The sequence below is a fragment of the Homalodisca vitripennis genome, chromosome 4 (genome assembly GCF_021130785.1).
Source record: "Homalodisca vitripennis isolate AUS2020 chromosome 4, UT_GWSS_2.1, whole genome shotgun sequence".
In the NCBI taxonomy this organism is placed as follows: domain Eukaryota; kingdom Metazoa; phylum Arthropoda; class Insecta; order Hemiptera; family Cicadellidae; genus Homalodisca; species Homalodisca vitripennis.
This window is the reverse complement of record NC_060210.1, coordinates 100,081,495-100,101,506: the sequence shown is the minus strand read 5'-3', so window position 1 is coordinate 100,101,506 and position 20,012 is coordinate 100,081,495. Positions and strand designations below refer to the sequence as shown.

The window sequence follows — 20,012 nt, the reverse complement described above, 5'->3', positions numbered from 1 at the left end:
AAGAACTGACTAGAGGAGACTCGTTCTAGGCCCCTGTCCCAGGTAAAGGTTCTTTCTTGCTCCCACGAGGCGTGAGGGCCAGCCCCTCCCGCCCTGAAGCGATACCCTACCATAAACCTGGGCTAGGCGGTAACATCCCTTGGTTCGTGGAAGGCCAACTCTCTAAGAATGGGAGTGAAAGCTCTGTCGCCTCCCACGCCCTGAGAACAAGAACTCCACACCTCTAGGCGACCTTGTCATAAATATTAGGGATGTCACCCGTAATATCTAAGACAACAATTCTCCCCTCTAACAATACAATAATAAACTAACAGTAAGATACTAAACTAATTACAAATATATTTATGCCTAACATAAATGAACTATATCTAATAAAACAAATAAAATAAAAGGTGACTAAGACCGGGCCGTAACGTACTCCCCGCCTTGAAATATTGATTTCAAAAACTAATTGATTTGTTGAAGCTATGTGATTAAACATTCTAAATTTCTATTAATGACACATGTGCAGGGACGACGAAACAATGAAACTAAACAAATGGAACAATACTAATCAAAATATAATTCTATAAAATGTATGGTGTACAAAGACAAAACTTAAACATGGTAGTTAGCAGAATAAGGATAATTAAAATTGAAAATCTAATTACATTTACTATAGTTTTTACACAGAGTTAATAACAAAGATTATGAAAATATTGAAATTGTGAAACAAATACAATGAAATATTCAACTATAAATCAATCTGTTATTAATACACAATTAAACATAGACAGTTTGTAAATTTAGAAATGATGACACGGTTGAGGTAGAATACCCACGACTGAATAGAACTACAAACAATTGGTATATGTGTCTTTGAAACTTCGCTACTATAATTGAAAATTACTACTTAAACTAAGCTATGCTATACATACAGGACTAAAAAATACGAGTATTTGAGGTCACTATGATGTTAAATGTATGATTAACTATATACACGAATACACTGACCTTCGCTTTACACATTACACTCTTGCACTGTATTAGGTTTCTAGGGGGGAGGATACATAGCTTGTTGACTGCTCTCCTGAAGGTGCCAGACGAACCCCACCCCCCTACCCCCCCCCCGTCTTTTACGGTGGCGACTCGGATCCTATTGTCCGCTACTGGCTCATTATCGGGATGGTCGCCGCTCCAGATGGACCGCCACCACTCGACCTGTAAACCCACTTGAGAGGGGGCAAGTTGTCTTCTTTCAAGGAGAACTAGTTTGATTGAGACTGGATGTTGGCTGCTTCTGATCTCCACTTTGGCCGTTGTTGTAAGAGAGACAGATATTATACTTCTTTGGACCATCGTGTCCAAAAGTGCTGCGCAATCTTGCTGTGTCCTCTGCCAATGTGACAAGACCTGTTTAATTGAATGTTAGCAAATGTTTCGGTTCAGGTAATGCGGTTTAAAGCATCACCAGTGAGAAAGTGACCAGGGGGTTAATGGTGAAAGGTCATTTGGGTCAGTGGAAAGGGAGGCTGAGAGTGAGAGGCGAGAGTCAAGCCAAGCTTCAATCATTGTTAAAGTAGTGTAAAATTCCTCGAAGGTGAGTGAGGCGTTTTGGCTACAACTCGTTTTCAAATGATGTTTCACTGACCGAAACAGCAGCTTCCCATAAGCCTCCGAAATGAGGGGATCGGGTGGAATGAAGTGCCACTTAATGAGGTGAGCGGGTTGTGATTCTTCGACGATTCTTCTCTGATGTTCTTCGGTTTGTAAACAGATCTTGAAGCTCTCGAAGCTCTGTCTCTGAGCCTACGAAATTGGTGCCATTGTCCGAGTACATGTTTGTAACAATTCCCTCGTCGTGAAATAAATCTCTTTGAATGCTGCTATAAATGCTTCACTGGTCACCATGTCTGTTACTACTTCTAATGTACAGCTTTGGTTGCAAGACATACAAATTATCACTATGTATCCTTCGATGTAGGACTGTTTTCGTCTTTTTGAGGCTTTAATAAATACTGGGCCGCTGATATCAGTGGACAGTATTACTGAAAGGTCGACATGGGCGTACTCGATCTGATGGTAAGTCACCCATCTGAGGTTGCGTTGTTTTTGGATTAGCCCTTTTTAAAACACTTGACGCAACTGTGTGTGGTACGTCTTGCTAAATATTTCGTCCATTAAGGGGCCAATATCGTTGCCGCAACGATGCAAGCAGCAGTTGAGGTGCCGCATGCAGAAGTCTGATGTGCTCATGACGAAAAAAAAATAAGTTCTGTTAGATGTGACTTGTATGGTAAAACAATGGGATGTTTTTGATCTATTTTGATTTCTGCATGTTTTAACCTCCCGCCTACTCTGATGAGTTTGCTCTCACCATCCTTTCTGTAATTGAAATTTCGACTGTGAAGCCGAATCCAAACAACACTCTGCACGCTGTTGTCCCGCCATTATTATCCTCTATATCTACTAATGCTGTTGAGAGGAGAATTGGTGTTTGTCAGTAACATTAGACGTTAAGGCTGCAGATGACCTTTTTCTTGACTCAAAATTTAAATTTTTGCTGTTGGAGTGGTCCTTTTGAAGTGTAAAAGTGTGTTGTGTTTTTTTGCTGCAAGATTTTGCAACCATTTGACTTGCAGTCTTTGATAATTACTGTTGTATGTGATAGACAGTTAATGCATAGACCTAAATCTTTCACTGATTGTAGTCTGGATAATACAGGCATATTTTGAATAACTATCACACTGATATATTTTATGACCACCTTTTTGCATAAGGGTGGCTCAAACATCCAAATCACTGGCATCGGAAATAGGGCAGGCCTCCATCTCACACGTTGTCTATTGCACCATCCACTCACAACATAGTGCTTACAAAACTACATTAAGCTGTCTCATTTTAACCCTAAAATAACTAACGATTTTGCCCCACACTCAGATTGACACAAAGCAATTGAATCTGCCATCAACAATGACTCTAGCAGATTTTAATTTAACTCACCAGGGCCAATAGGACATGCTCATAGGAGCAGAGAGCTCTTTTTTAGTTTATTGTGTGTTGGACAGGTGAGACCACACAGATCGGCGCCAATTTTTCCAAATAAGACATCATTAGGTTGGGTCCGCCTCTGGTAGGGTTGCTACTAGGAAACAACAACCAACCTTGACATGCAATTTATATCTATAGATGATCAAGTAACAAGGCATGTGCAACGTTTCTGGGAATTGAAGATTGTGACGTTCACACATCCCCAGCCAGTCAAACTACCACGTGTGAACGGATGTACACAGAAACACGTACAGGGATTCTACAGGCAATATGTAGTTAACTTGCCATGTAGTGATGACATAAATAGTCTAGGTGAGTCCAAGAAAACAGCTGAATCACTCGATTTAGTCAACTGGAAAGAAAATTAGAAAGAGATCCCAATCTACAAGCAGCATATTCACAATTCAATGAATGAATATGAAGCACTAGGGCATATGGAAGCGGTGGAACCCAACGTGAAGCCAGTTGGTACAGTATATTACATTCCGCATCTACCTGTCGTTAGAGAAGACAGTTCAACAACGAAGCTCAGAGTTGTATTTGATGCTTCGGCCAAAACGAGCAGTGGTCGATCATTAAATGACTGTCTTTTAGTTTGGTCCTACCATTCAGCAAGATGTCTTCTCAATCTTAGCAAGATTTCGATATCATACATGCGTATTAAGTGCAATATAGAGAAAATGTACCGCAGGTATACATTTAATGAGAAACAACTGGACTTTTACAGCGCATACTATGGAGACAAGGTAGAGATCAACCTCTAAAAGTCTATAGGTTAAAAAACTGTCACTTATGGTACAGCAGCAGCACCCTTCTTAGCAATCAGGACCCTCCATCAACTGGCCACAGATGAACGATCAACATATCCTATAGCCTCATCTATAGCGCTATCAGATTTCTATGTAGATGATCTTATGACAGGTGCAAAAACACTCTCGGGGACGCTAAAAGTCATTCAAGACACAAATGTCGCAAATGCTTAACTCAGGAGGATTTAATTTAAGAAAATGGAAATTCAAATTCCGAAGGAATTGTTGGAAAGAATCCCAGATAAAAATAGAGCGAAACAAGAACAAAAATAAACAGTACAAAGTGCTTGGTATGTGGTGGAACTCTGAGACCGACATGTTCCATTACGCATCTACTGAAAGAAAGCCACATGACAAGATATCAAAGCGTTCTGTTCTGTCTGAAAATAGCCAGTTTATTCGATCCTTTAGGACTTGTAGGGCTGTATTTTGAAATTCAAACTATTCATGCAAGAGTTGTGGGTAAGAGATCTGAGTGGGGATGAATCTCTTCCATGTGATTCTTCATACATCGTGGCCGACACACCGACAACAGCTCTCAACTTTGAAACTCAACTTCAAATACAAAGGCACATCACAGAGTAGGTCACGCAATCCAAAAAGAAATACATGGGTTTTGTTGACGCCTCCAGAAAGGGGCGTATGAGAGCATGTGTGTACATACGGAACAACCGATACTGACGGACGCGTGTCAACAACAATTATTATGCTCAAAATCTAGGGTATCACCACTTCAAAAAATGACCATTCCTAGATTGGAATTGTGTGCGCGCTGCTAACTATCGAAACTTGTAACTAAAGTATTGGATACTGGCATTAAAGTTGATGGATACACGCTATGGACGACTCCTCATAGTTTGTTCTGGCTTGGGATCATTTCATCAGCATCAAATGGAAAATTTTCGTTGCTAATCGGGTGAAAAATTATTCAAGGAATTGACGACTGAAAGATGTAGTTGGAGGCACGTAAGAACCAACGACAACCCAGCAGATCTGATATCAAGAGGTTTAAATCCGATTCAAATTATCGATAACAAATTATGGTGGCATGGCCCAGAAATGGTTAATAACAAAATTCTAGTGAATGGGCCCAAATTTGATTTGAGTAGAATTTCAGATGTACCAGAACAAAAACTAATACCAACTACATTGGCGGGTGCCAGCACTGAGCCCACTACTATAGATGTTGCATAATACTCATCTTTAAGCAAATACTCACAAGAGTTACAGCGTATTGTCTTAGATTCATCAGCAACCTGAAGAATTCACATCATAAAACTTACAGGTCCATTAACTACAGAAGAGCTCAACCATGCCACAAATCATCTCATCAGAGCAGAACAGGAACATTACATGCAGAGAAAGATTATAATAGACTCATGGAAGGAAAGAAGATTAGGAAAGACAGTCCATTGTGGAATCTTCAATCTTTTTTTTGGTCCGAGAAACTCATCAGAGTAGGCGGGAGGTTAAAACATGCAGAAATCAAAATAGATCAAAAACATCCCGATTGTTTTACCATACAAGTCACATCTAACCAGAACTTATATTTCGTCATGAGCACATCAGACTCTGCATGCGGCACCTCAACTGCTGCTTGCATCGTTGCGGCAACGATATTGGCCCCTTTAATGGACGAAATTTAGCAAGAAGTAACCAAACACAGTTGCGTCAAGTGTTTTAAGGCTAATCCATAAACAACGCAACCTCAGATGGGTGACTTACAAAAATTATACCATCAGAGTCGAGTACGCCCATGTCAACCTTTCAGTAATACTGGCACTGATTATCAGCGGCCCCAGTATTTATTAAAGCCTCAAAAAGACGAAACAGTCCTACATCAAAGGGATAACATAGTGATATTTGTATGTCTTGCAACCAAAGCTGTACATTTAGAAGTAGTAACAGACATGATCAGTGAAGCATTTATTAGCATACCACATTCAAGAGATTTATTTTGTTTGGGAAGGAGAGCCTTTGACCTAGCCAAACAATTCAAAAGTATAAGTCTTCAAAGGACTCTCTTTCTACGTCATGATTGCTGTCGGTGTCTATTAATTTCAATTTCTGATTGGACTGCTTCAAATTCCGACAAACCAATCCCTAAATACACTGAAATCTGGACTTCGAATTGTGAAGGATCTTCAGTATTGTTCAATCCTATTCCAACATAAGTCCTAAATCGAGTTTAATTTTAGATTTAATTCCTGCTCGCTTGGCAATAAATTTTCTTAATTCGTCTGACATGTTAGCTTGCCTGTAACTATCAGGATAACTGGAATAAGTAATATGGAATTGGAAAGGACTTACTTGACGACGAATTAGGTATCCCACTGTTGGTCACTGGAAACACCACTGGTTTCGAAGGCACTGTCACTATGTTCCAAGTCCTCCGATGTTGCACTGTTGACACTGGTAGTCTATTGTTGGACGAAAATAATGCACTGTTCACTAATGTTCTATAAAAACATTCTGGTACGATTGGACTATGCTGTCTAAATTGTTCTATAAAGTAATCCGGCTCTGTAGGACCATGTTGGCGCGCATGACGGGCCTTGAATTACTGGAATATTTATATGAAATGAAACACTTGTTTTTTGAACGAACTGAACTTGTATTTACTCAAACTAAAATGTTAATACAAAAAGTGGAATAAGCGGACTGTATTGTAATACAGGCTAGTTGGCGCTAGCTGTCCTAAACTATATGTAATGTAGAGAGCTGTGTGCTCTCTATACCCTACGCCTCCCGGAGTACAATGAAGAACTGACTAGAGGAGACGTTCTAGGCCCCTGTCTCAGGTTAAAGGTTCTTTCTTGCTCCCACGAGGAATCTTACTTGACGACGAATTAGGTATCCCCACTGTTGGTCACTGGAAACACCATCTGGTCGATGGCACTGTCACTATGTTCCAAGTCCTCCGATGTTGCACTGTTGACAATGGTAGTCTTATGTTGACGAAAATAATGCACTGTTCACTAATGTTCCCTATAAAACATTTCTGGTACGATTGGACTATGCTGTCTAAAAATTGTTCTATAAAGTAATCGGCTCTGTAGGACCATGTTGGCGCGCATGACGGCGCCTTGAATACTGGAATATTTATATGAAATGAAACACTTGTTTTTGAACGAACTGAACTTGTATTTACTCAAATCTAAAATGTTAATACAATAAGTGGAATAAGCGGACTGTATTGTAATACAGCTAGCTGGCGCTAGCTGTCCTAAACTAATATGTAATGTAGAGAGCTGTGTGCTCTCTACCCTACGCCTCCGGAGTACAATGAAGAACTGACTAGAGGAGACTCGTTCTAGGCCAACCTGTCCCAGGTAAAGGTTCTTTCTTGCTCCCACACGAGGCGTGAGGGCCAGCCCCTCCCGCCTGAAGCGACCCTACCATAATACCCTGGGGGTAACATCCCATTGGTTCGTGGAAGGCCACCTCTAAGAATGGGAGTGAAAGCTCTGTCGCCTCCCACGCCCTGAGAAACAAGAACTCCACACATCTAGGCGACCTTGTCATAAATATTAGGGATGTTCACCCGTAATATCTAAGACAACAATTCTCCCCTCTAACAATACAATAATAAACTAACAGTAAGATACTATACTAATTACAAATATATTTATGCCTAACATAAATGAAACTATAACCTAATAAACAAATAAAATAAAGGACTAAGACCGGGCCGTAATAGTAGGGACTCTTATAATTCTATTGATCTTTCTTTATATTCTCTTTGGTATAGGCATATGTAAACTGAACTTTTTCCTTCTTTAACAATTCCAATTAAATATGCTTTAATACACTTACCATGTTAAACGACTAGGCAGTAACGCTGACGCTGACGTTGTTGGTGTGATAAATAAAAACGACATTTTACTTCACGCCATAGTAGTCTGTTACGACTGTGTACGTATAGCACAACTATTACAACCCAGTTCGGCGGACGCTGACGTGTTGGTGTTGGAAGTGAATGAACAAATAATTTTGTATTTTCAAAAAATAACACATTATCTGTACAAAAAAATAACATTTACATATAATAAATAGTAATAATCTGTATAAATATACAAAACATAGCAAATATGATTTAAATCAATACCCTTCAATAGACCCTTTTACAAATCAATTAGCAATAAAACCCTTATTATAATTTTTACTAACCTAAATTCCAAGTCTGACCTTACAAGTTCTAATACAGCACGTTCTAATCTTCACGCGTTTTCACATACAGCAAAAAAAAATTGAAATCACTGGGTTACAAAAAGAAATATGTACATAAAAGCAAAACTTCATTTTGTTAAACTTTACAAACTATATTAACTATTATTCCTTAATACTGATAATTTGGAAAAAAAGTATTCCAAAGCAATGCCTGATTGGAGATACTCTCCTGCTTAAATAATTTGCTTTAGGGATATTTATAAACAACTACTCTTTTAAAATGAAAAATAAAATAAATCACTTCTATACTCATAAGTGCGCAGTTGTTGTATTACACATACATACATACACGAGACACAAATACATACTTATATTACATACTTACCATATTAAACTACATTGAAAAACCTTTCTTCTGCATCTTTAATAGTAAACAACCACAATCTTAATTTATTGCCAAATAAAGCAATTATTTTTTAATATTGAATTTCAATCGGTAATTTATCAAACATTCTTGGTGCTAGAAAATAATAGGTTTTTGTGGTATATGTGTTGCTTGGTTGTTGCACTATAAAACTCGCTGTATTTCTTAATTAAGACTTGTAAGGCTTTATCAGTTATATAACATCTACTGTGAATAAAAAATACTTTTAAAACGTTATAAACAAACTTGTATTGTAGAGGTAAGCTTTTCAAAACATTGCAATACATTTCTTCAGAATTCTTATTTTCCTATAAACTGCTTCTGGATTAAATAAATAAATTGGTTTTGCATATGAGCGATACGTCTCTCCCCAGCACACAATTCCATGATCAAGTTTGCTATGCACTAGCCTCTTAATAAATCATTATTATTACAAATGTTTCGTAAAAAATAGAATAACCTCAGAATCGTATTGGCTTTCAGTTTTAGATTTCCAATATGGTTTTTTAATTTTAATTCGTCATCTAATACTTAATACTACCCCTTGGTATTTTATAGTATCCTTCGGTTTCAACTCAAAACAGTCATTAGCACAAAGCCCCTCCCATTACTAATACAGTCTATACATTGAAAAATAATTTGGTTTTCAAGAATAGCTTTTCCTCTTAAACTAAAGTTCAAAAAGTGTCTTTGTGTGCAGCCAAGTAACATGTAATTTTTTTGAAAAACCACTCGTTGAAGTGCTTTCACGTCCAAATTCATTTTAGATTCAATGTCACTCCACAGCTCTTTTACATAACAGAGTGCAGTATCATCCGTAAATTATTTGAATTTAGCATAAAATTTTGCATGACATAGATCATTTATGTAAATTACAAAAAAGTAACGCACTTAAGACAGACCCTTGTGGTACGCCATATTTTATTAATCCCCTCTATCACTCACTGTCATATTTGTCCCAAATAAAAAATAGGCAGTTCGGGTGACTCTGACGTGTTGGTGTTAGGGGTGAGTAGATGAAAACGAGATTATAGTTCACACCATGGTAATCTGTTAACACTGTATACGTATAGTAAAACTATTTATAGCCGTTAGTCTCTTTGTGATCCTGCTGCCGCTGTAATGATGGTGGTAACCTCGTGTCCGTAACTACTGAAATGCTACGCTAGCTGTGACGAGGCTGTATAACCTCTTGTCCGTCAGTAATTTATGACTGAGCGAGCATGTTATATTAACTATTACTGCCATGCCCAGCCAGTGCTACTGATGTGTATGGGAGGGAGGGCGAATAGATGGAGGGGTTATCGCTTTCCAGCTCTCTAACTACTTCACTATAGTGTATAATAGTAATACTTGCGTAGAAAATTATGTATATTACCTACATGCTAAGTGTGGTATCTGTGTAGCTTTACTAGTTGTAGAGTTATTAATTTTTATATTAAAAAACACTTAATGGCGGCTAGTGGCTAAGCGACACATTTCTCGACCTATTTTTAACGGATGAATTAATGTTATAAATGTCACATAATTTAACTATAAAAATGTGTGAATATCCCTTTTTGATTATGAGTAAATATTCGGCATTCTTAACATGGTAAGTTTCATTTTTGGAAATAATGATTACTATCAGCTACAGAAGTTTGTGGCACCCTATATATATATATATATATATATATATATATATATATCACCGTTTCGAGTGTATTTTGCTACGGAATTACACAGTTGTAACATTCTGTTCAAGGAAATAATGGTTTCCAGTAAAATTAAAAAATTAAGACCCTTGTTTTCAGTCCATGTGTGTATTTATCATTCATTAGTGTTATCATTTCATCTTAGGTTTACTATGATGATGTATAACATTGACAAACTAAAATCAAATCAGTATAACACAATAATATTACGGAAATTGTAGGTTCCCAACTACCATCTACGGATTATTGTGTTATTTTAGAAGCACTTGGTTATCAAAATCCTCTGTTACATTCTGCGTGTTGTAATCACTTCAAATACACCATTTACATATTTTCCAAAAAACATAATTACATACATGTCACAGAATTTCACTATAAATATGTTAAAACAAGTGTAATATCAAGTTTTGATATTTCCAAATTTTCACCATTCCTTACATCATTTTCATTTTAAGCAGGTAAATTTCCATTTGTTAAAGTACTTTTAATGTAAAGTTTACTTCTAGTTTTTATTATTAGGATATTTGGTAAAATTTTTGCTCATGTTTTTGCTGTATTCTTTCTAACTACCTATATTTTTTAATGGTGTAAGCTACAAATAAAAAACTTGAAAAATGTAATTATTTAATTGAGCCAGATAGGTATGTTTTCTTTTGCAAGTAATTAATTATGCTAAATCTTATTCTTTGACTAGTTCACTCCTGTTAAATGAAAACACCAAAAACGTAATATACATAAACGCCCTACATAAACTACATGGATTTCATTTCCCAATTACATAAAATGTTAACGCATATGCTTAATTTCGTACTAGTAGTGGATATTTCACATACCAGCACAAAACCACATATAATAACAAGACGATATTACGTGGTTGCAGTGTCCTTATTCCCCTGTTGTATAGAACGCTGGGTCACGTGGTGTTACTGATGTCGACCCGCTGCTGTGCCGAGTTGTTGACATTGGAGGTTCAGTTTTAGAGCATATCGATCCTCCCTTACATCCGCCCTTAATGAGATCTCCCCTTCAAAACCCTATTGTCATCCAACGTAAAGAGCGAACTTATTTGAGGCAATAACAAAACGATATTACGTGGTTGCAGCGTCCTTGTTCCCCTGTTGTATAGAACGCTGGGCCACGTGGTGTTTCTGATGTCGACCCGCTGCTGTGCCGAGTTGTTGACATTGGAGGTTCAGTTTTAGAGCATATCGATCCTTCCTTACATCCGCCCTTAATGAGATCTCCCCTTCAAAACCCTATTGTCGTCTAAACGTAAAGAGCGAACTTATTTGAGGCAATAACAACACGATATTAGGTGGTTGCAGCGTCCTTGTTCCCCTGTTGTATAGAACGCTGGGCCACGTGGTGTTTCTGATGTCGACCCGCTGCTGTGCCGAGTTGTTGACATTGGGTGTTCAGTTTTAGAGCATATCGATCCTTCCTTACATCCGCCCTTAATGAGATCTCCCCTTCAAAACCCTATTGTCGTCTAACGTAAAGAGCGAACTTATTTGAGGCAATAACAACACGATATTACGTGGTTGCAGGGTCCTTGTTCCCCTGTTGTATAGAACGCTGGGTCACGTGGTGTTGCTGATGTCGACCCGCTGCTGTGCCGAGTTGTTGACATTGGAGGTTCAGTTTTAGAGCATATCGATCCTTCCTTACATCCGCCCTTAATGAGATCTCCCCTTCAAAACCCTATTGTCATCCAACATAAAGAGCGAACTTATTTGAGGCAATAACAAAACGATATTACGTGGTTGCAGGGTCCTTGTTCCCCTGTTGTATAGAACGCTGGGTCCACGTGGTGTTGCTGATACCGACCCGCTGCTGATGCTGAGTTGTTGACATTGAAGGTTCAGTTTTAGAGTATATCGATTCTTCCCTTACATCCGCCCTTAATGAGATCTCCCCTTCAAAACCCTATTGTCATCCAACATAAAGAGCGAACTTATTTGAGGCAATAACAAGACGATATTACGTGGTTGCAGGGTCCTTGTTCCCCTGTTGTATAGAACGCTGGGTCACGTGGTGTTGCTGATACCGACCCGCTGCCGATGCTGAGTTGTTGACATTGAAGGTTCAGTTTTGAAGTATATCAATTCTCCCTTACATCCGCCCTTAATGAGATCTCCCCTTCAAAACCCTATTGTCATCCAACATAAAGAGCGAACTTATTTGAGGCAATAACAAGACGATATTACGTGGTTGCAGGGTCCTTGTTCCCCTGTTGTATAGAACGCTGGGTCACGTGGTGTTGCTGATGTCGACCCGCTGCTGTGCCGAGTTGTTGACATTAGGTGTGCAGTTTTAGAGCATATCGATCCTTCCTTACATCCGCCCTTAATGATATCTCCCCATCAAAACCCTATTGTCATCCAACATAAAGAGCGAACTTATTTGAGACAATAACAGGGCGATATTACGTGGTTGCAGGGTCCCTGTTCCCCTGTTGTATAGAACGCTGAGTCACGTGGTGTTGCTGATACCGACCCGCTGCCGATGCTGAGTTGTTGACATTGAAGGTTCAGTTTTGAAGTATATCAATTCTTCCTTACATCCGCCCTTAATGAGATCTCCCCTTCGAAACCCTATTTTCGTCCAACATAAAGAGCGAACTTATTTAAAGCAATAACAAGACGATAGTACGTGATTGCAGGGTCCTTGTTCCCCTGTTGTATAGAACGCTGGGCCACGTGGTGTTGCTGATGTCGACCCGCTGCTGTGCCGAGTTGTTGACATTGGAGGTTCAGTTTTAGAGCATATCGATCCTTCCTTACATCCGCCCTTAATGAGATCTCCCCTTCAAAACCCTATTGTCATCCAACATAAAGAGCGAACTTATTTGAGGCAATAACAAGACGATATTACGTGGTTGCAGGGTCCTTGTTCCCCTGTTGTATAGAACGCTGGGTCACGTGGTGTTGCTGATGTCGACCCGCTGCTGTGCCGAGTTGTTGACATTGGAGGTGTTCAGTTTTAGAGCATATCGATCCTTCCTTACATCCGCCCTTAATGAGATCTCCCCTTCAAAACCCTATTGTCATCCAACATAAAGAGCGAACTTATTTGAGGCAATAACAAGACGATATTACGTGGTTGCAGGGTCCTTGTTCCCCTGTTGTATAGAACGCTGGGTCACGTGGTGTTGTTGCTGATGTCGACCCGCTGCTGTTCCGAGTTGTTGACATTGGAGGTTCAGTTTTAGAGCATATCGATTCTCCCTTACATCCGCCCTTAATGAGATCTCCCCTTCAAAACCCTATTGTCGTCCAACACAATGAACGTATCTGCTCTTTTGTGCATGAAAATAAAACGTTTATAATGCTTCAAACTTAATCTGCTTTCTGTATGTTGTCCATTGACAATGTTTACTTTTAATTTTGATACAGGGCCTACTGTAAGTTCAATTTAATATACGAATAAAGATACAGCTAGTTTAGGGTGATCATATATCCTGGTGCACCGGCAGTAACAGCTATAGATATGTTAATTTTACATACATGTGTCACTTGTATACATGTAGGCTAAATCAACTTAATGATTTTATTTTTATTGTGTACCGGTATATAATGAAAATTACCATAAAGCTAATCCTAAAATGTTTGGTGTTCTAAGTTTTGTGTTAATTTTATTATATAAAGCTGCATAGGAAAGAAATCTTAAAATACGAATCTAAAACCAATTTAAATATGTAGTTTACTGGAAAGTTTTATAGTAATAATGTACCTATGCTATTATGAAATGTCGGTAAGTTAAAACATTTAGAGCAAGATTTGAGGAAGTTGTTCATTTAAGATAAAATATGAAGATAAGAACAAAAATTATCAACTTGACTTTAAAATATTTTAACATTTCTATTATAGACACCGATAGTATTGACGGGACTATGTGATTCTTTATTTTATTTGTGAATCTCTCCAACTTCCTTTCTTGAGTGTTTATGGGGTAGGAGGGGATAAAAATTTTCAAAGGATGGCTAAATATATAAAACAGTTTCTAACTGTTCCAAACTATTTGAGGAGATATTTTTTTAAATTGATTGTGTTTTTTGAAACTATATTATTTATAATAAAGATGATTTGTAATAGAACTCGTAATAAGACACCTAATAATAAAAGCCGTTAAACATCAATAGTTTTCTATGAGAGTAGCCACTATCTTATAATGATTCTAGACTGTTTCGGACAGCTAAGTACATTGTTTAATGCGAAAGATGTAACTTTAACACACAGGTTTACTGTGTATTACCTTAAAGTCGAGTTCTGTAAATAGCCCACGCTCGTTTTAACCTCTCAAAACGAGCTTCCTTTCCCCGTCGGACTAAATCCTTCCAGTTCTTCTCTCTACTGTGAACGATTTTCCAGTCTCAAATCTTTTGCCTGAATGTTTTTCCAATTGGAATGCCATTTTCTATCAATCTATGATTGTCTTGGTTTAGGATTAGGCAGATCATTTTTATATGATTATAAGCTACTAAACTTGTTTGAGTTTTTTTATATTTAATAGTAAAGTACAATAACTATGAAATACCAAAAACACTGAAAAAACTCAAAAACTATTAGGATGCGTATCGATCGAAATTTTAATTAAGATTTTTTTTCAAAATTCTACGGATAAAAGTCAGATCGTAAAGTGAAATTTTACATTGTTCTTTTGGTAATAAAACCCAGATAAATGCCGGTAATGCCAGGTTTATAGAGATTATGATTATCTGGAAGAAATCCATTCAATGAGTAATGTTTAGTATTAAACAATAGGTTATTTAAAGAACTTTATCGATGACACAATTGTAGATTAACTATAGTTTATTGAAGTTTTACGACTTGTATTCCATGTATGGAACTGTAACTTTTGTATATGGCCATTATCGAAAAGTTTAATATTTAGTGATAAACAATGCCCTATAAATGGGTGAATGATCTCCAGAGAAATTAACGAACATAAAATAAATTTAAGTTAGCTAAAATAATCGAAAAAATGAGCTTCAAAACAATACCTAATTATAGTTTAAAGACAAATCGTTAAATTAATAAAGTTAACACTTGGTTTTGAAGAACAACACAGTGCAGAAATTGTCTTCAAGCCCACGAACTCCTGTCTAAGCTAACTTTACTACCATTGTACACCGTTCAATCAACAAGATTAGTGACTAAAGTTTAGTTAAGTATCTTCCGCATAAACAGTGTTGCTAAAAACCGTCTTTATCGGTAACTTTTAAATTAATTGTTTATTTTTAAGGGCTATATAAATAAGTATATATATATATATAATTTAAATATATCATTAAGTACGAATATATCAACCATTGTTAATTGTGAAGACAGTAAGTCTCAATGTAACAAATTCTCAATATTAAAATAGTTATAATCTACAGTTATTGCCCTTTCAGTAAGTGTGTTAGACTTACATAGAGCAATGTGCACTATCACTTTGTGTTCAGGACAAAAATAGGTTTACTTCAAAATGCAGAAAAATGGAATCGAGTGTTCTAAAAGTATAGAATAGTACGTACAACTTACTTTTTTTAATGTAATATCAGTTATCTAATTTTTTATTTTTAATAAGTTGGTTATTGAAGATGAATCATTTGTAAAGATAACAGGATCTCGGACATTTGCCATCGTCATGTGTTATTGAGATACATGACGTTTCAATGATTTGTATCTGTCCTCCTCGTCGAGAGTCAAAAACCTACAGTCATAAGATTAAACCAGTGTACAATATTTTTACTAAATAAAGTATAACGATAAACTCGCCAAACCCATTTTTTAAGTTTTCTTAGCTCTTAGGTGACATAACTAACATATATAATTTACCTGTTTACATCGCGTCGAACCATTACTTACACAAGGAAATGCTTGAAATATTTCGGTCATGATGTGAAGAGTCATCATTATTAAACACCAAACCGCAAAGTTACCTGTATTTTATTGTGCAAACAATTTGTTTGAGACGGTGTGAACTCGAAATCTTGTAATCGGTTAGGCTGAATGTACGCTCTGTTGTTGATTAAAAGTAAGATGCTATCGAGTTTAAAATAAAATGTTAGCTGTTTAATGTCAGATCTACCATAAAAGATACGGTTGCGAGTTGTGGAATCAATACGCGAATTCCCGATATCGTAATTGAAATCAGTCGAATAAAGGTACGAGCACTAGCAGCAGATTGTATTGACTAGGGTTTTCTGTTTTAAAACTACATTTTGCTGTTCTTTTCAAGTTATCACGATGTCTAATATTAGTAAACACTTTAATTATATTCGTTTTGTTGCTTTAGTCACACAATAGCGGTATATATGCTACTCAGTTTATATATATATATTATAGTTTGTCAAACTAAGATGATCATTGTGTAACCCAATATTCGCCTCTTTACAATCTACAGGTGAATTCTTTCTCGAGATACGCTTGCACTTTTGCTCATTAAGTTTGGACTCATGGCAGTGTTTAAATAATAAAAGAGCACATGTGTTAATGATTGCGTAGTGATATTATACGTACATATGCTCTCATATAATTGTATTCAAAAGATTTATTTATTCGGCTATTTTCTCTTGTCTTCATGGTTACCTATAATGCCAAAGTAATGATATTCGCCAACGCTCAGCAAAAGCCCTTGCAGTGCATCATCATGCACTTGGCTGAATTAAAAAAATTCTAATCCCTTCTAAATTCTTTTACTTTTTAGGCGTTGCTACGTGTGTGTTACTGGTGATTTCAACATTGATGTCCCACACCACACCAACTGATGTACTCACCTGTCTAGATTTACTCCGTAAACACATCGACTCCAGTGACAGCCAGTGCCAAATCGTGTACAGATATCGACAACATCATCACTAACTTTCCGGACGTTTCGGTTTCTGTTCTCGATACGGCTACCTCTGATTACGAGTTATAAAAGTAAAATATAAAAGAGATTTCAAACACGGAATATCCAAATTTTCAACCGATTGCCCCAAAGTAATCGTGGTAGTTTGTTGACACTGTTGATCGTGTGAAGGAAGCATTCACTGCCTTCAATGGCTGTCTGAATGTTTGATTGAATATAACTTGTCCATATAGAATAGTCAAAGAACAACCTCAAAGAAAGTAGCGGTGTACCTGCAATACTCCAGATATACTACTTAAAAGAAAAGGTGAAATTACACCTCTCAGATTATTTAAAATCTGAAAAAGAAGAGTCCTGATCACTTAAAAAAAGTAATGAACATAATCGCGAGGAAAAAAATCCCCTGAAACACGGGATGTCCTATAAAAATTAAAAGGTTTTTGAAAATTTAGTAGGGGGGGGGGATTAATGATAAGCGGGATAGCACAAACTAGGTATTAAAAAAATCAAAATCAGAAACTCTAAATATATTGTAAATTAAAATACACATAACGTAACATGGTGAGAAGGGTTGATTCAGTGTGAATGTTGAGTTAACCTCCAGTTCACTTTCATCTTGGTGCAACTTCTGGACTCTGACGCTGGTACAGACTTGACTCCTGGAATATGCTACATGTCGTCTGAAGAGGTCCCGAAAAAGGCGGTGGCGAAGAAGCTCAAAACGGACAAAATATAAAACAAATATAAGTTAGTGTAATCCAGGTGACTTCGCATTCGCATTGTCTCATCAGGTGCACAATTGAGTGCACTACGATGTTTCTGACACGATCTCTTTTCACGATGGAGCAACCTAGTATTCTACACATAGCGTAGCGTGGTGGGAAGAATTGAGTCAGTATGAACGTTGAATTAAAAATGTCACATGTTGAAATCCCATATGATATTACTCCATTTTTTTTTTCAAATTTATTTATGTTGCCATTTTCTCGTTGCAATGATTATCGCCTATAAAACCAATGTAAAAATATTCGTCGCTAACCCTCAGCCGTACTAGATCGCAAAGTTATGAAAACACAATAACATAGGTATCATACCTACTAAAATTCATAGAATCATATTACAAAGAATGTACATTTTTATAAAAGTTTATTTATTCATAAATGTATACGTAAAGTACTTTTTAAATTGTGTATTTCAAGAACTGCGTTAAATTTAATTACCAATGGCTCTAAATACGTGAATAATAAATCATCACTGATGATCAATTGAACTTAGTTTATAACGAATTAATGTCTGATATGAACGTCATAACTGTATAGCTTAATATTTTATAAAAATCTGATAACATTTAAAATAAATGTAATAAAATCTAAATTAATTTTTCAGCGTTTATAATTAATACAACTTTTAGCTTTTTAAGCTTCTGTCCACGTTTTAGTTTTGCTTGTATTTTACATCCTACCTTAGTAACTTGAACATTAGTAAATAAGTAGTATCCTGTTTTGAAGCTCCATTATCAATTTCATTGCGGGAGACTTCTCCCATATATTGGTTTATTTCGAATTAAATTCTTAACATTTACAGAAAACATATTTAATTAAGATCTGTGTAAACTTTCTGTGAGAATACTTTATTTAAGAAAACCTTTGTTGTTTCAGACTGCCAGCACAGAGGACATGGTGGTGGATCAGGCCATAGAGGTCAGTACTGACATGTTATCATTAGGCAGGGCACCTCTTTGTCGCTACTGTATTATTACCTCTCCATCCTCACCCCTAGCTTGCAGAACACTGTCCGACATTTTGTTATATCAAACAAATATTCTATGTTGCGTATTGCAATTTATTCACTGCAAATATGTATCATGTCTGTTTATTGCTAGTCGAATAATGTTTTTACAAATTACTTGTGATGCTTTGCGGCAAACTTTACAGCTCGCCTGGCTATGTGTAAGATATTAAACCATACGAACAATTATGCAAAACAGAATTCAATAAAATCGCAGTTTAGTATTTGCGCCTCTAATCTGGAATTGTAATAAACCGAACCTAACCTGCCAGAATATTCTCTGGCCGTATTAATCTTATTAAAATGTGATGACTGTCTCTGGTGCAGTCGAGTCGGATTACAGGTAATCCAGATAAAGCTTCTCAACCGGAAAATATGACATTTAATTGTGTAGATTGTTTAGGTTCACCCTAACTTCAATCTCAGATAGTTACAATTTATTAATTTTCCTTATTTATTAGTTACCGAAAAGAAACCTTTATTTTATTCTACTCTTGCATAAAAATGAAATTTGTATTCGTTTTAAATAGTTATATCTAATACTGTTTGTAGGACATAACGTAAATTAGAATCTAGTAACTCAATTAAACCACATATAAAAATATTTATTTCTTATTATAATTTGATAAATAATTCTTATGGGTTTGCTATGGGATGCTATAAACATTCTCAAAATGGTTATTAAATGTAACTGGATTAATTGACAGAAAGAAAACTTTCATAATGATTAATTTTATATAATTTACTCAAATTGGATGTATTCTTCGGGATTTTAAAATCGTCTTTGATTCTTGATATCTTCATTGTTCTCTGATTATTATGTATTGTCACATATTTATTAAAGAACTAAATTGTAAAAATAATTTGAATTTATAATAAAAGTATTTAAGTGAATTGTAACAGTTTTTGCAAGTTGAAGAAATCAACGAGAACTCATAAAGTTGAGGACTGTTAGAAACAAAATTTACCACTTAACTTACATGTTAATGTATTATATATTTTTCCCATTCTAGAAGTTCTCTCGGTTGCTTAATGTTCAATTTATATCAACCAAACAAAATTACACTTCTATCTCTTGACCTTGATTAAACAGTTATTGTAATCACTCAGTAATTTTTTGTCTAATTTGTACTTTGATTTGTTTGCAGTGTTTTTTCTTCCCATTTAGTGGCGTTTTATGTTTTTAGATTTTAGAGGCAATGAAATAGTACATTAATATTGAATTTTATTTATATCTTTTATTTTGAAGTTTTGACATAA

General features: G+C 36.3%; 1 protein-coding gene across 3 annotated transcripts in view; it reads left to right on the top strand.

Annotated features, from left to right (window-relative positions):
- Positions 1-19,336, top strand: part of LOC124359840 — a 119,979-nt gene extending 100,643 nt beyond the window's left edge. For all 3 annotated transcript variants that reach the window (XR_006922193.1, XM_046812920.1, XM_046812921.1), the window contains one exon: positions 18,623-19,336. Coding sequence is in view for 2 of the 3 variants with exons in the window: in XM_046812920.1 (XP_046668876.1) it covers positions 18,623-18,925 (303 nt within the window). In the remaining variant the exon portion in view is untranslated. The remainder of the gene's footprint in view (positions 1-18,622) is intronic.
- Positions 19,337-20,012: the final 676 nt, after the last annotated feature.